Genomic DNA, 17,283 nt, shown 5'->3' on the forward strand with positions numbered 1-17,283 from the left:
TTTAGGCACAACCTTAAAAGCTGTAATTTCAATATAGTTGCTATCATTTTAGCTGAAAAAAGTAGAATTATTTTGGTAAGGAGGTGCTTGTACTGAAATCAAGCATATGAGATGTGACCAAGAACTTGCCTTGGTTCATGTGGGGAGAGTAGGATGCTGTTTAGCCCCCTGTTTCTAGAATATTATGCAGTTAGGAGAACAAAGTTCTTCTGATTAAAAGCTGTAATTTCAATATAGTTGCTATCATTTTAGCTGAAAAAAGTAGAATTATTTTGGTAAGGAGGTGCTTGTACTGAAATCAAGCATATGAGATGTGACCAAGAACTTGCCTTGGTTCATGTGGGGAGAGTAGGATGCTGTTTAGCCCCCTGTTTCTAGAATATTATGCAGTTAGGAGAACAAAGTTCTTCTGAGTCTCTCCTGAATCCTTTGATTGTGTTATCCCTGTCAATATTAACTATCAGTAAGGTTATCTAACCTATGGAGGCAATAGGAATCCATGTTTCTGTGCAGAGTGTAAAGGTCAGAACAGAGGTGGAGGCTCCATTATTAACTGAGTTTCTTTTTGCACCCGGTGTTGGGGATTTGGGTATTTTCAGAGTGATGCAGTGAGTCTGTGAGCCTTCAGCACTCAGGGAATGAAGCAAAGCCTCTGATAGCTTAAAGCTCTGGCTGATCACTTTAGTTCAGGTTAATTAAAACTTCATGCATTTCTTGAAAATTAGCATCTCTTGTTGACTAGAACAAGTTGAGAATCCATGAGTAGAAAAATTAGATGAAGATGACTTCTTTTTTAACTGAATGCCAGTAGCATGACTAGTTTTTAGGTTGATACAGGGCTTAAATGTCTCGAGTTCTTTAATGCTATATTACAGCTGAGCACTGGAAGGCTCAAGGAGCCAGACCTAATTTTGGGGTAATGCCTACGTCCCAGTTGATGCTTCTTTACTTTTAAAAGCTATTGAATACCTATTAGTTATTGATTCTGTTATCCTTCTGTACTTGATCTCTGATTCTTCTGAGAAAGTGAATGTAAATAGTTCTTGAGCACTTCAAAAACAATTTGCTGCTTTCTGTGCCTGAAAACTCACTTGGGATTTCTGAAACGGCATTCAACATGACTAGCTGATAGTGTTGGGTTGCCAATCATAGCTCAAAAAAACCTCTTTTGATGTAGCTTTAGCTTTCTGGTTTTTGGGGAGACTTTTTGGGATGGGGCAACTACCACTTCAGAAGAAGAGGAGGTGCTGTTCTGTGGTTCTGGAAGCTGGGGCTTGGATTTGGCTGAGAAAATAGGCACCTGTGCAACCAGGTGCTGTAAATGAGAAGTTTTCCAGACTTGTAGTGGAGACTTCCTTGGAAGTGGAAGGTAAAAATCGGTGGTTTCCAGAAAGCTACTCTGACTCAGTGGCTCATGCCTGCAGATGCGTATTTAAAACATCACAATTGGCTTTGTCGCCTTTGAGACACACCGAGAGGTTATGCAGGGGCTTTGACTGGCATAAGTCTCATCACCTGGGGGGTGAGATGGTGTTTTTAGTAATATAACTCATTTTCTCCCAGGAAATTGAGCTTGATTAAGATTTTTTTTTTTTAACTTTCTTGGAGAAGTCTGCAGCCCCTGGGCGGTGAGTGCTGCTCCCACGGAGCAATTAAGCTTTTCTAGGGAACATATCTGATGTGACTGAAGCTGTGCTTCCTGCTAACTACTTCTCTGCTGACTGTATTACCCCAGGTGCAGCTGCAGGTGCTACCAGAGCAGCAGTGGGAGAGGTAATGCCACCTCTGATAGCTGCAGCTGAAGTCACTGCTTCTCCCTACAGAGCCCTGGGCTCTTAAAACTCAGCTCAAAAGCAAAATAGCTGCAGGGCAGACACCTTGTCAGAGCTGTGAGAGGGCCGATAGCAGCAGGACCCAGGAGATAAGTGGATCTGAGGTGATGAGAGTAAGGAGAGAAGGCTGGGGATATAATCATAGGATCCCACAATGGTTTGAGTTGGAAGGGACCTTAAAGACCACCTAGTTCCAAACCCCTGTCAGGGGCAGGGACACCTTCTGCTAGACCAGGTTGCTCCAACCCCATCCAGACTGGTCTTGGGATATTAGAGCAAGGCAGGCCTGAACCAGGCATGAATTACAGGGGGAGGAGTGATACTTTGGAGGGCATTGGCTAGAAATATCATATTTAGTCTTTTTTTAATTCCCCAGCACCTGCATAAATTGAGGGCATGGCTTATTTTCATGTTGCATAAGATGGGCTGAGGTAAAGGAAGACTTAGGGTGAAGGCATGTGCTACTTCTGGCTGCAGAGGGTGAGGAATGCATTTCATTCCTTCAGCACTGAAGGTGGTGTTTGCTGTCCTTGGTCTCATGTTTTTTCATTCCTCTTTGCCATGAGATGGGTCCTACAGGGTCATGATTGTCCTGACCACAACACGTTGTTCATGATGCAGGAGAGCTGCATTGATCTTCCCAGCCAGTCTTAACTGTGTTCCTGAGTCTGGCCTTTACTCAAGAAAAACTCTTTTCTACTGCTTTTAGACCATACTTTGGCTAAAGTGGTGCTTCCTGTGCTTAGAGCTCTGACTTGCCCTCTCATGAAGCTCATGGCACTTGAGCAAATGCTGCCTTCATCTGAAGGTGGCAATCTGCAGTGGTAGAAATGGGGAGGCACCAATTTGGGGGTTTCAGTCTCTTCCTTGGTCAGTCTGATGGCAATGAAAAGGTGTCTTACTCTGCTCTCCTCATCACTGAAGTAACTGCTCCTAGCACAGGCTCTAAAGTGTTGCTGAGACTGTGCTTTCCATATGGAAACCTGGTTGATACTTGCACAAATTATGCAACAGCCACATCAGATCCTGCTCTGAACTTCTGCAAAACACTGATCAAACCTGCCCAGGAGCTGCGCAGCCTCTGCTGTTGCCTGTGGCATCTGCTGCCCTTCAAGTAGCAGGGATGGCACTCGGTGAACATCAGGGAATGGGGGAGAAAACAGCTGCCCGGGCTGGAGGCAGTGATTTAGCTGTGCTCAGAGGGGGAAGGTGCATCTGCCATGCACACAGCTCATCTCACCTCGAGGTGACCCTGTATTTGACAGGCATAAGTTGCACATGTTTTGAAACTCCTGGCAGACTAATAGGCTGAAGGATTCAAAACAGGAGTGGTTTGAAGCCTCGAGGTGGTTTAGTGACAAAGCAGACACCTGCCTGGGAGTGCAGTTCCTGTACAGCCCAAGTTTGGGATTATTTGCAAGCTGAGTGTTTTGTCCGTCTCTTGCCCAAGGGACGCGAGGCTCGGCTGCCTTTTGTTCTGCTCTTTCCTCCCCTAAAGAGGGAGGAACAGAGGATGCTTCCCTTGCCAGAGTCCTTGCTGACCTCTGCCGAACCCTCTGATCCTACTCCACCCTTGCCCCTCTTCCAGCTCATGGGCTGCACCTCTTCTGTCTCCAGCCCTCTCTGTTTTCAGGGGCCACTGCTGCTACACTCTTACCAAACCAGTTTCAGTGGGCTTGGAAGGTGAATAAATAGTTTCCTGTCTGGCTTTGTCCTATTTACCCTTCTGTGTCTTTAGTTGCATTAGGACAGTGAGGAAAAACTCCCCCATGTTCTCAGAGCTGGATGCTCCAACCATCTTGCCCTCGAAGTGCCTCCTATCTGACCCACTGAATGGGAAGGATGGAGAAGAACCTATTGTGACAAATTCCCCGAGGCTACAATCCTGGATATGGCTGAAGATGAAAACGTCATGATCATGGTTTTGAGCCTTCCCCCAGGCTGATTTTGGCCTTGCACAGCTGCCCAAGCTCTCCTGGCACCAGGAGGAACATCAGTGGTGATGGGTACTCTGCTTTGAGGAGAGGTTATGATGTCCATGCTTTTTGGAGTAACCAAACTCCAAGTTTGGCGTTTAGTTTGGGATTGAGATGCTTGCATGAGACTTTGTAGTGCTTCTGATGCCACTGGGCACCCTGTCTGGCTGTGTCCATTCCTCCAGAATACAGACTGCCCCTCAACCCTGCCACATCTGCCAGCAGATACTTCATACCTGGTGGTGCCCACAGTGTCATGATACTTGGGGTGTTATGTTCAGGTGCTCCTGTACATTCCTCAACTCACTTATTTCTATCTGGACAAATTTCCATTGTGCAGGGATGAAAGCAGCCAAAGCTCCATCAGAAGCAGAGGATGACACCCTTGGTGAGCTTTGCTGGATGGGGCCAGCAGCACCTTGGATGCTCTTTGAAGCCTTCAGAGCAGTCCTGATAAGACCCATTCACATCTATTCCTGTCCAGCTGGCAGGTGAAGAAGGCAGAGATCAGGCAGAGGATTAATCTGAGGGCTTTTATCAGGTTTCCCACACCTTGGATAAGCAGCTTGGAAGTCACCTGAAATCTTGAAGCCCCTGCAGCTGCCTTGCACCCTCTGAGCCCTCCCGTGGGGATGCTGAGCTCAGTTGGCTCGTCGCTTGTGGCAGGAAGCACTGCAGCCCCTGTCCTATGTCTCTGAGTTCCTGTTTGTGGCCTCACTGCTTGGGGCTCCTATTTTGTGGTGATGAGCTGTCAGCTTGATCCTTCAGAGACAGCATGTGCTGCTTTCAGCTGCTGCCTCTACATTTGCTTATAGAAGGCTTTAAAAAAGCCATCAGTATTTTAGTTTCCATTCAAACCTCTGCCTTGAAGCTCACCCTTTTCATTTCACTGTAGTGCCTAAAGCCAGCTAATGAAATATATCCCTCCTGCTTCAAATTAGGCATAAAGGACTTGTCAGAAGATGGGGAGAAGCTACTGAATAGTCCCGGTAATGTAAAAATCGACATTCTACAATGCCCCTAATTCTCCTAATTAAACATGATACATGAGTATGCTACAAGGGTCCTCCAGCTGCTTGGTAATGAGATGTTGCAGGGCCCAGCTTGCTGTTGGATGAGGCCAGGTTAAACTCTAATTAAAGCCTTGTATAAGGCTAAGGAGTTGTCTGCTGTAATTAAGAAACTTGTCTTGCTCTCTGGGTGCTGCCACCTCCAGTGACCTGCTCCTCTGCCCTGTGGGGAGCTATGGGTCTCTCCATCCATATCAGGTGTCTCCTTGGAAACATTTATCTTTCCACCTGTAGTTTCAAATTTCTGTGTCGCAAGTGCTGCTTGTGCCATGAGTTGCAGAAGGTGTTGGGCTTGGGGAGGGCTGTGGTGCAGCCTTGCTCCTGGCTGGGTCCTTTTATGGCTTCCAGTCAGACTTTTCATCCTGTTTTGTTGGGTTTTTTTTATCTGAGTGGAGCAACCTGTTGACTCTTGGCTTTGCTGCCCACCCCATTGACTTGGTCACCAGACTGGCATGTGAAACTTGTGGTCTTGTCCAGCTTCTTTGGACACATACCTGAGGCCAACCCAAAACATACTGGAGGCAATTCCTGTTCCTGAGAACAGACAAGGGCATTAGAGAAGGCCCTTGCAAGGTTCTGGGTGCTGTGGACTTCTTGCTGCAGCCCTCAGTGGCCATGACTGGTGGATCTGCCCACACCTTGGGACCCCAGCGCAGCCCACGGCCCCCTCACCACCCCCCCATCTCGTTGGCAGGGTACCTCAAATGTGACACCGATGATGGCTGCGAGACGAAGGAGGAGACGGCGGGTGAGGAGCTCTTCGATGCAGTGAACTCCTCCATCGTCTCTGGGGACAGCATCCGCTTCTTCGTCAATGTCAACCTGGAGGTGCCACCCAACGCCACTGGTGAGTGCCACCCCCGGAGCAGGGCTGAGAGACATGGTTGTTCCTCAAAGCAGGATTTTATGGAGTATTTGGGTTGGAAGGACCTTTAAAGATCATCTAGTTCCAACCCTCTACCATGAGTCGGGGGCACCTTCCACTAGCCCAGGTTGCTCCAAACCCCATCCAGCATGGTCTCAAGCACTTCCAGGGATGGGGCAGTCACAGCTTCTTCGGACTCCAGTGCTTTACCACCTTTATTGTAAAATAAAGAAGAAAAAGTGTGGAGAGGAGCTTTTGGGGTTGGATACATGCCTTTTGGGTTTAATCATCCTGGCTGGAGCCAAACAATCCCTACGCTTGCTGTGTGGAGTCAGATAGTAAAAATGAGGAGAAAACCAGCCCGTTGGAAACCTCTGGTGGGGGTGGAACCTCCACAGTACGGAGGGGTGCCCACGGTACTGGAAAGTGCTGTTGTGTGTATGCTGTTTGTAAGTGTAAGCTGCCTGCTCCAGGTGAGGGAGCAAGGGCTAAGTTCCCCCAAATATGCTGTAGTAGGATCTGTGCCTGTTTCCAAGCAGCTTCACATAGGGGTAAGGGAGATGGTATTTCCTGGTGGTGGTGCCTGTAGGACTGGGGATGAAGACAGCAGCAAAACACACCCCTGGAGCTTCTGTCCTGTGGTAGCTGCAGTGTCAGCTTTGAGTGGTGGTTTGGCTTGTATAGGTCAAGTGTTTTGGGAGTGGACAGAGGAGAGTTGCTCCAAAAGCAAGTGACAGTGCTCAATGAATCAGTGGAAGAACTTCGTGTCAGGCTGGTTCTGCAGGCCCTGGTGCTGTGCTGCTTCTTGGGGTACATGGCTGAGAATGGACAGGTAGCCGTGCTGCAGATGGACATGTTTGCCCAAGCTGTGCTCTTTGTGTACTCGCTCCCAGCCTCAAGAGTTGGGTTGGAAGGGACTTGTAAACACTGTCCAGTTCCAACCCCCTGCCATGGGCAGGGATATCTTCCACTAGGCCAGGTTGCTCCAAGCCCTATCCAGCCTGACCTTGAACTTTTCTCTCTGGCACACTGTTTTAGCATCTTCTGTACTGCACGTGATAAACGGTGAGGGAGGAAGAATCTGACTTTCATGCCATGTACCTAGGAAAACGTAGCTTTTGGGCATGACAGCAGCCTGGATTTTGTCCCAGTGGCTGGAGGCATTATGGAGCGCCTCTGTGCAGGCACTGGCTAATTTGGACATTACATGCTCAGGCTCTGTATTATCCTTGGTGTCACAGAATCCTTCAAGTTTGTTCAAAGTGATTTTTAGATTACAAGCAAACCTCATTTGTTCATAGGGAGCAATTACTGGGAATGGTAATGCAGGTGAGGCATGGCCCAGACCCCTGTTTGACTCTCTGCTTTTTGACTCTGAGCAGTGACTTGAACCCAGGAATAATATCCAGTGATTTTTAAGCCTGCAATTTCACAAATGCCATCCTAATTGAAAGATTTAAGGGAACTGTGCTCTGCTATGACAAGTCTGGGCTTAATGCCGTGGGGTGCATTGTTCGGGGATGAGGAATGCATGTGTTGTGGATTCTTCTGCATCTGAAGTTCACTTTCCGTGTGTGTTCTCCTGGGCTTTTTTGAAGTGTTTTCCTTCTATTCAAAACAGGACAAAAAAGGTTTCCTTATTTCCCTGAAGCGCTCATGGTGGTGGTGGTGGTATATTAGTTGTATCCTTTCTTTTTCTTTTTTTTTTTTTTTCCAGCTGAGATGTTTAGGATTCTTAAGGAGAAATGGATTTCTGGTGTGCTGAGGTCACATTTCAAATGCAGGGATGGAGGTTTTAAAAATGGGCTCAAGGCAGAACAGAAGTCCAGACTTTCAATAAGAGCAGGTGTGAAGGGAGATATATTTTTTAAAGTTTTTTCAATGACAACATCAAAGTGGTCTGGGAGGCCAATATCCAGGTGGTTCTCTATCAGGCATAGGATTGCTCAGACTCCAGGTGTTGGAGTCCTCTATGCTATCAGCTCCTACTCAGAGGTGGTTTTACTGAAGCATCTTCCATGGTGGCTTTTATCCATATTGAATGAGTCTGTGGCTGCAGAGGGCATAGCTGATCCTCCTGGAAGGCTGACTTCTTGGATGGGTGAAAGTGGCTGAGATGAGTCCTTTAAGCTCTTCTAACAAAAGTAGCCTGAACTGCTGAAAAAAGATACCTATTTCCTAAATGGGGTTTAACTATGCCATGGCCAAGGTATGTCTGGGAGTGAACTGTTCCCTGTGCTACTCTGCAAGGGGAATCTTCAGAAATTCCCTTGCATTGCTGCTGCTCTCTAGAAGCTTTTTTTATACTTAGGCTTTGATTTCCTGGAACAAAACTGTGGAGCTGAGCATTTGCACGGATTATCTCCTGCAAGATAAATTGAAAAGGATAGGAGAAAAAAAAACAACTAGGTTTTGTCCAGGCAATCCAAGATGCCCCAAACACCTCATTTCCAACCCCAAGGGATCCCACAAGATCTTCTGGTGCCCTGTAAATAGAGAGGAGAAGCAAGTGTGGGAATGACATATTTCCATCGCCATCTCATTTTCTTGCTTTCTTCAAGCTAGATGAAACCTTTATTGAGCTGAAATGATTCCTTATGCAAGAAGCCTTGATGATGCTCTCTTGGGTCTTGCAAACCCATTGCAACACTGGGCCAAAGAGGGACTGACTGAGGGCTGTTTTGTGCTAAGAGGGCTGAGTGCTGCCTGGGTTGATTTGCTCCCTAGTGTCAGGTTCACTTGCTGCCTAAAATGTGGCTGCTCCATCCCTGGAAGTGTTTCAGGCCAGGTTGGATGGGGTTTGGAGCAACCTGGTCTAGTGGAAGGTGTCCCTGCCAAAGGCAGGGAGTTGGAACTAAATAATCCTTAAGGCACCTTTCAAACCAAACAGTTTTGTGATTGGCAGGAAATTTTTGGCAGGAAAAACCTTGAAGGTGACTTGAAACAAGATCAGCAGCCACACTGTGATGTCTGTGAGTCTCGGAATGTGTTCTGGTCATGACACTTTGGTCTCTTGGCTGAACTCGGTGTCCAGATTCTCTCCTGCTGGAGAGCTTTTCAAGCAAGCTGCTGTGAGGTTTCTGCCCACCTTAGTGTAGGCCTAAAAGATCCAAAATTCCCATCTGGGGAGGAGATGAGTTGGCACTCCTGTGTCCAGGTGCTGGCAGGTAATGTAAGTGGAATTACAGATGCAGTGACAGCTCTGCCACTATCCTGTTGAGCTATTGGTCTCTGTGTGATGTATGTACAGCTCTCTCTAAGCATAACTGGATGCACTTTACTATAATTGTTTTTGAAAGATCACTACGTGGGATTAAGCTTTGAGCTAGCAAAACATAGAATGGCCCATAAAACTCCAACAATTAACCATTGGCATAAAATGCTGTGCTGTGCTCACAGATTGTTTAAAACAGGATGGCATGAAGAAATCTAGCGCTCAAGGTATGGCCTGTTTGATTTTTAATTAATGCTGTCTGCCCTTGCATGGAATACTGAGCCCAAACCAGTAAGGATGCCTAGGGACTAAGATGCTGTTCAGTAGTGACATATTTGGGTCCTTTCTCCTGGGTGTTTCAGTTGCTACTTTGTGGTAGATGTTGAAAGGGTTTTTCTCTTCTTTTCTGCTTTTCATCCTTGCAACTTAGGTTTTGTTGCTAAGATTTATTTTCAGTAAATGTTAGTAGCTTTAATGTGAAGGTGGGTCTTTATCTGAAGCTGGAGGCTTTTGGACCTGGGATCTGCAGTTTGGGGGGAAGGTCAGGATGGCTTTTAGACTGAGACTTGTTCTGAAGTCACAATAAATGTGTGCAAACAAAATCACAGAGTAGTTTGGGTGGGAAGAGACCTTTAAAAGTCATTTAGTCCAACCCCCCTGCTATGAGCAGATAGGTGTTCCACTAGCCCAGGTTGCTCCAAGCCCTGTCCAGACTGGCCTTGAAGCACTTCCAGGGGTGGGGCAGCTACAGCTTCTTTGGGCAATCTGTGCCAGTGCCTCACCACCCTTACCATAAAAAAACCCCAATTCTTCCTCAGATCTAATCTATATCAACTCTCTTTTGGTTTGAAGCCAAACCCTTGTCCAGAGTTCCTCTCCAGCTCTCTTAGTGCCCCTTTAGGCACTGGAAGGTGCTAAAAGTCTCCCTGGACCCTTCTCTTCTCCAGGCTGAATACCCCCAGCTCTCTCAGCCTGGCTCCGTGGTAGAGGTGCTTCAGCTCTTGGGGCATTTCCAGGGTCTCCTCTGGGCTCACTCCAGCAGCTCCACATCCTTCTTATGCTGTGTGCAGGCAGAGCTGGAGGGAGCACACTGCAGGTAGTTCTCACCTGAGCAGGGTAGAGGGGGAGAATTCCATCCCTGAACCTGCTGCCCACACTATGAGGGTGCAGGTAGGTCTGTGACCTGCTTTGTATTTTTGCAGGAGTCAGAACTGTGTTCCAGTCCCAAATGAAGTCCCTTTTCCCTGACAGATCAGAGAGGGAGCCTCACCACAGGAGCAGGGCTGTTACCTTTCCTGTGCGGCAGGCAGAAAAACCCAGCTTGATGATCTGTTTTCTGGGAATTTATGCCAGAGAGGATGAAGAGCATTTGTGAGTTTGGTGTACAGTGGGGGAGAAACCTCTTTCCAGATCTATGGGGTCCAAGCCCTGATTAGTGCATAGCTCCCAGATTTGCTATCTACTAGGCTCATGTATGACCCTGTATTCTCTCATCTAGAAGTGCATTAGTCCTTCACTCAGTGCTCTGTGGATGTGCATTTGACTATCTTTACTTCTTGGTGTGTTTTATATATGGGCTTTTCTATGAATGCATCTGGAGCTTGGGCTGCATCCCTTGTCAGGATAATAGAAACATCAAATTAGGGGATTCAGCCACTTGCTGCTTTATCTGCTGCACACTTGGAATTAAATTCCTGCAAATAAATACAGCATTTTGGTTTAGGCTGAGCCTTAAATTTGGTGGACAGGTGATGTGAATGAGTCTGGGAGGTACGTGGGGGCACATTCTTGCCATCAGTCAGTGTTTTATCTCCTTGCCCAGGCACATGTTTTCATCCTTGGACCTTGGTTTTGAAATTTGAAACACTTATTTGAGCCTTGTTCTTGCAGTTTGGAGTTCTAAAAGAATTCTTTGGACCTTACTTTTGCATTTTGGGGATTGAAAACTATTTACCTTGTCCTTACCCAAATTGCAGTAGAGGGTTTTGCACAGGATTTTTGTCCTAAACTTGGGCATAATTTATCAAGGACTTATGGAGCTGTAGCTGCTCAACGTTTCCCACTAATACCTGATGCTCATAGTGATGTTTTTCAGAGGTGCCTGAAGCAATTTTGGGGAGCATAAGGCAAAATCCTGATGGCAGCACAAAGCCAATTGGAAAGCAGGATGTGGCTTTGTTGGGGTGTGGGGGGGGAAATAATGGAACACAATTTACGCTTCAGGATAAATTAAAGCTTGTTCCACCCTCTGGACAATTGATCATTCCTAGATACGGAGAATCAACAGTTTCCTGTAATCTGCTCCAGAGGCACACACGTGCACACCCGCTGCTCCTGCTCCCAGCAAAACACGGGATCCAAGTCCTGGCCCAGCCTCTGCTGAGATGACTTTTTGCTTTGAGGGGATGAGGAGAAAAGCTGGATGCTGGCGCCAAGGATATTCCAGAGAGAGTAGCGTCCAGAGACAAGTGGTCTGGGCCTGAATGGGTATCACTCTGCACACAATAGTCACATTTCCTCACATTAATACCAAGGTCCTTTTTATGTCTCGAGGCACAATGCTGACCCACGCGTTCCATCTGATAACTCCTGTTTTAGCAGCTTGATGTCAGAGTGGGATGTTGGGCTCCCAAAGCTTCCTATACTCTAATGGAAAGTGGATATACACCAATTGTGTCGCTGGGGGGGGGTACGGCCTCCCTCCAAATTTCCTGATGAGGGTGTTTTCAAAGCAGTGTTTAGGAAGCTGAGGGGGAGGTGTGGGGGGGTTGGGGAGTGCGGGTGGTTCTGCACGGAGGCAGCGTTCTGCCTTTTCTATGCCTCACCTTGCTGCTTGGGAGCAGCTTCTCTTGGGATTTTGAGTGCCCTGTCCCTTCAGTTGGCATGAAAAAATGCACCTCTTTCCCCCGTCCCAAATTTAATGACAAAAACCTACTGCAGGTGTTTTTTTTCTTAAAATATTTTGCTTTTTCAGCATGTGAGTGTGACAGGTGACACTGGCAGCGCTCACCCCTTGACCCTGGCTCCATACAGGAACCCTGATCAGTCTGCCTGTGCTTTCCCTCTCTTTTCAAATCACAGAATCAATCAAGTTAGAAAAGACCTCTAAGATTGAGTCCAACCCATGACCTAACACCACCATGGCACGAAGTGCCACATCCTCAAAGTCTCTCCTTAAACAGGGATGGTGACTCCACCACCACCACCCTGACCAGCACATTCCAGTGTCTAATCACCAATTCCATGAAAAAAATCTTCCTAGTGTCTACCCTAAGCCTCCCCGGCACAGCTTGAGGCTCTGGCCTCTTGTTCTATCATTAGCTGCCTGGGAGAAGAGACTGTTCCCTACCTGCCCCCAACTTCCTCACAGGTAGCTGTAGACAGCGATAAGGTCACCCCTGACCCTCCTCCAGGCTAAAATTTCTCCACAGTCGCTGGAGAGGAGTGTGAGGGGATAGTCCTTTATGTGCCAAGCTGCTTCTGCTGTTCCAGAAACTTGCGGCTGGTTGCTTATTCCCACCTGATTTAACCTGGTTGTTGGTTTGAGGTATGAAAGCTGATTTTAGACTTTCTGCTGCAGCTCAGCCCATCACCGTATTGTGGGAATGTGGGATAATTAAAGCACAATTATTTTTCTAATGATATGTAACTGAAATTACTCAAATTTAGTGAGGATTAGCCCAGACTCATCACAGCCATGACAGGACAGGTCAGCAAAGAATTCCCTTGAAATCTTGCTTGTGCAGTCCCTCATCACTGATGAGTTAGAGGTATCTCCACTGCTCCTAAGAAACTCCTGTCATGCCACATGCTGATGTGGGTTTTTTTAAGGCAGATTCTAAAAGCACTACAGTTTTTGCTGCTCACAGTGTGGTTCAAGACAGGTGGTCAAGGCTTAGATTTGCTCAGACCCCTGGAAAAAAACCTCAGAACATAAAATAGCTGTAATATTACCCCCCCCCCCCAAACCCTTAAATACTGCCACTTAGACCAGATCCTGGATATTTTTCAGGGAAGATCATGGAAATGCTAATATAGTAATCTTCTCTGATTTATTTTACCAGATATATATGTGTGTGTATATATATATATGTATTTACCAGACAGGTGCACTGGGGAGTGTGTGGTGTATGTAGATCTAAAGGAACATGCACTGACACTTTCAAGGCCAAAAGTTTCCTGCTCTCAAATTTCTATTTCTTTTGTCATTAAGAAAATACTGCCTTAGGATTCTGCAGACATCCAGTGGTGGCTTTGCTCCAAAGACTTTTGAGTCTTCTCAGGTGTTAAGGGCAGCACTGGGGAGAACTGTATGAGGGAAAGGATGGAAAGGGGATCTTAGGTGAAAGGAGATCTCTTAAGGCAAAAGGTGAAAAGTCTTAAGCTTTGCTATATGACTTTCAGGGTTTGTTTTCAGGGTTGTCTTTGCATGACAAATGTTATTATCTAAGCAAGGGGTGGAGGGGGGCAGGAGGAGGGGATATTATTTCTCTGGGTTGTTCTCAGGGATGTTACAGGGTTTAGGGGTTACAGCAGAGTGACAGGTTAATGGTTGGACTTGATGATCTTTAAAGGGCTCTTCCAACCTTGATGATTTTGTGATTTTATCAGGGCAGCTGGGATGAAACTGCTCTAGAGAACTGCAAATAAACTTCCAAATATTAAATCTCCTTGTTCCTGTGGAAGTTGGATGGGTCCCAAACACTGGGAAATAAGAAATAGAGGTATGTCCCAGATCCCTGGCAGGGCCCTGAATGTGCCGACACAGGGCCACGAGCACAGGCCCAATGTTGACAATTCATCAGCGTTGTCAAAACTGAAGTGAACTCCCAGGGAGTCACTTGCAGCATGGTCAGTGGTGCTGCGTGCCTGTGTGCATGCAGCCTAGAAATTCGGGATATGCGTGGCGCCTTGATGTGGCTGCCAGGGGATGTTGGAGATGCGTTGCTGACTTTTTGGTTTTCCCCTGGGCAGAACCTGGAGCCGTGCCCAACAGATAAGGTCAGTCACCCCTGGCAGCTCTCTGTTAACTGTGTGTGAGGACACAGACAATAATGCCCCTTGCTTGCTCACTTGCCTAAAATAGGCTTTTGCAGCCTGTTTTGTCCAGCAAGGAGGACCACAAAAATAGAAATGAAAATTATATGTGGCCCTGACCTCTTCTTTCTGTTCAAGTGTGCTTAATCCTGACATCCAGGTGTGAAATCTACTTATTACTCCTGGCAGTGAGACATCACCGATGGTTGATGGATAGTTTCTTCTTCTAGGGTGGATCCATGGTTTTCTGTATACATTCTGTCCCCATGAAAGGCTCCTCCATGGAGCTGAAAAAGGTCAAAGCTGTTGTATCTTTTCACCCCCTCCTTCTCTGGAAGGAAGACAGTGACAGTAGGAGAAAGGGGGTGGTAGACAGGCTGGTGAGGGTTGGTCTTGGGCTTTGGCCAAGCTGTCTCCTGATGGATGTGCCATGGGCAACCTCATGCAGGGTTTGATCCTGCATTGCCCTGCAGTTAAAAAATGGGTATTTAACATAAGTGAGGCAGAAGAGTACTTGAAGTCTGTGGGTTTTCCCCCATTTTTCGTGTTTCAGTGGATTTGCTACTAACCCTGCGTAATGTTATAGCACTCCAGTGAGCATTTAAGATACCAGCCCAGAGCTGGGATGGCCATATCCATACATCTCCTTTCCTGGATTAAATCTGAGCAGCATGTTGCTTGGATGAATGAGGCTCTGTTCGTCCCAAAGCGTCACCTCCACACCCAGAACAGCTTTTTTTGAGAAGTTTGAAAGTTCCTGGTCCAACAGATGTAATTAGATGTTTTTGTTTGTGTTGATAAAGCAGCACTTGGTACTCAGCCTGGATAAGCACCTGAGAGAGCTGTCAGAGAAGATTGATACCCGTTGAAACTGATAAGAGCAACCAAGGGTTGCTGTGTGATATAAGGACAACATGAATTTCTGTTGCATTTCCATGTATCCATGAGGACAGGCTGCAGATCTCTGTTTAGCATGTGCTTGCTGTTGTTCAGGGTTGTTGGTAGGTTTTGTCTCTTTAGAACTATTTCTTGCAAAAGCAGATAAACCAAAACATGTTTTCTCCTCAATGAATATTTATGGATTCCCAGTCTTCCAGCATACTTCTGCATGTGTAATTAGGCTGCAAGTTGAGTAAGTGAGCTTGGAAAACTACAAATGTAAGAGCCTGGGGAAAATGCTTGATGTTTCTGGTTTATTTGGGTGCTTGCTTTTTAATAATAAATTACGCTTTTTTAGATGAAACAGCTTGTGTTTTCCAAAAAGATGTGTCAAAAGCAGTAATAGCTGGGACTGTTGCACCAGCAGACTTGGCTAGCTGGGTGATGCTTTTAATCACATGTTACAGCATCCAAGTGAACTTTGGGAGAAGTTGGGTGATGTAACCAAAGCCTCTGAACCATCTTATTTAGTTTAGGGGGAGAAGAAGGCAATCCTTTCCCTCCCTTTTACTGCAGTCAGCTCTGCTCTCAATTTGAGTTGTGCCCTTTAACCCCCATTGTGGGCATGGCTTGAATTCCTGTTTAAGGATTATATTGGTGTTTTCATGTGAGTTGCATCATCAGCTTATTTTTATGAGAGTAGTAGGGTTGGGCTTGAAGGTGCTTGTGGTCATCCTGTGACATGGGATTGCAGCAGTTGTTACAGGCTAGGGTTTGGAAGTCCAGATCTGGAAAGGAAACGAAAGCTTTATCTTAATAGCTGTACCTCTGTGTTACATCTCTGTACTTTTCCACAGCTTGGTCTCTGGAAAAGTTTTGGTCTTCAGTGGGGTTTTTCCATGCTGCCACTATGCTCATTTAAATTAGAATTAAAACTGCTCATGTGTTTCATGTGTAATTTTGGTAGCAGCTCAGTCTTGGGGATTTCTGGAGAGTGTGAAGATGAGGACTTAAGGATGCCAGGCTGGAAGTTTTCAAGGCTAGGCTGGATAGGGCTTGGAGCAACCTGGTGTAGTGGAAGGTGTCCCTGCACCTGGTAATGGGGGTGGAACTAGATGAGCTTTAAGATCCCTTCCAACCCAAATCGTTTCATGGTTCCATGCACAGGCAGTACCTGTGGTACTAGTGATGCTACAGGGAAGCTGCCTTGGATGCAAGGAGTATGGCTTGTGGCAAAAATAACTGGATATTGTTTATGGTTGGTGGGGTTTTTTTTAGCTTACGCCCAAAACAATGCTTCATAGATACTCTAAGGAAATGTTACTGTTGGCACTTCGAAGTTAGAACTGGGAATTTTGCGGGTCCCCCCATCCCTGTGTCTGGGCTATGTATTGGCATTTACTAGTCCCTAAACAGCAGTTTTCTTTCCCAAGAGTTCTGTTGCTTTACCCTGAGATTTATGGAGGCAATGTGGTGAGTTGACAGGACGTTAATGTGCTCATCTTGGAGACACTGCGTGTGATCCCTCCCAGCCTGCTCCCTTGGAAGTGCCTGGGTGTTATTGTTGACTCTTTAACGAGGACAAGAAGGGTTTCCAAATGAGTGTGACTCATGCAATCTTAGCCTCAATCTATCAAACAACGATGCATTGGATTAAATGATTACTCAAAGGATTAGGAGAGTTGGGAGGAGGAGAGAAGCGAAGAGTAAAAATACATAGGGAATCTGAATTTAAAAAAAGCAAAAACACAACCAAAAAAAGCTGCAAGACACAAACCCCAAATGATCAGATAATGCTGATTCTGTGCTTGGTTCACGCTTCCAAAATGGGAGATGTTGTACAAATTGAATCTCTGCTTGCTCTAGAGATCATCCTCTGCCAAGAGAGTGATGCTTCACCTCATCCTGAGCCTTCTGCTCAGCTCCTGCTGCCTGTCAGGTACCTCAGATAGTGACATTGTTCTGATTGGATTTTCTTTTTCCTCTTTCCAGCTGAAAGTGAAAGTGCTGGCTGCGTGTTACTGCACACATCACGGAAGGTAAGTAGGGAAGCTGTGTGGTCAGTTTATTTTCATCATCTACAAGTACAGAAAAGGATTGTGAACACACCGTGGGGCTGTTTGTCACTGGCCTGCCTCTTTTCCCTGAATTCCTCTCCTTTTCTTCAAACATGAAAGTTACATGCTGCTCATTCTCCAAACAATTTCCTTGTAATTCTGATTGTTCCACTGCTTTTTGTCCCAGACAATTCCTTGACATGCTAATTCATCACTTTCTCTTCTGCAGTTGCCTGCACAGGGGTCCAAGCTATGCTCAGGCTGCTGAGCTCCTCTCAAGCTGAAAGCAGAGACACCCAATAGACATTGCAGGGATTTGGTTTCCTGTTTATTCCATCTAATCAGGTCTGCCT

At 46.4% G+C, this 17,283-nt stretch overlaps 1 protein-coding gene across 1 annotated transcript in view; it reads left to right on the forward strand.

Moving 5' to 3' along the window:
• Positions 1-17,283, forward strand: part of SLC4A11 (solute carrier family 4, sodium borate transporter, member 11) — a gene marked incomplete at its 5' end in the record, with an annotated part of 80,461 nt that overhangs the window by 5,699 nt on the left and 57,479 nt on the right. The window contains 2 exons of the mRNA XM_009076951.1: positions 5,573-5,725; positions 16,866-16,912. Coding sequence (XP_009075199.1) covers positions 5,573-5,725; positions 16,866-16,912 — 200 coding nt within the window. The remainder of the gene's footprint in view (positions 1-5,572; positions 5,726-16,865; positions 16,913-17,283) is intronic.

The sequence above is a fragment of the Acanthisitta chloris genome, unplaced genomic scaffold (assembly GCF_000695815.1).
Source record: "Acanthisitta chloris isolate BGI_N310 unplaced genomic scaffold, ASM69581v1 scaffold3486, whole genome shotgun sequence".
Lineage (NCBI taxonomy): Eukaryota > Metazoa > Chordata > Aves > Passeriformes > Acanthisittidae > Acanthisitta > Acanthisitta chloris.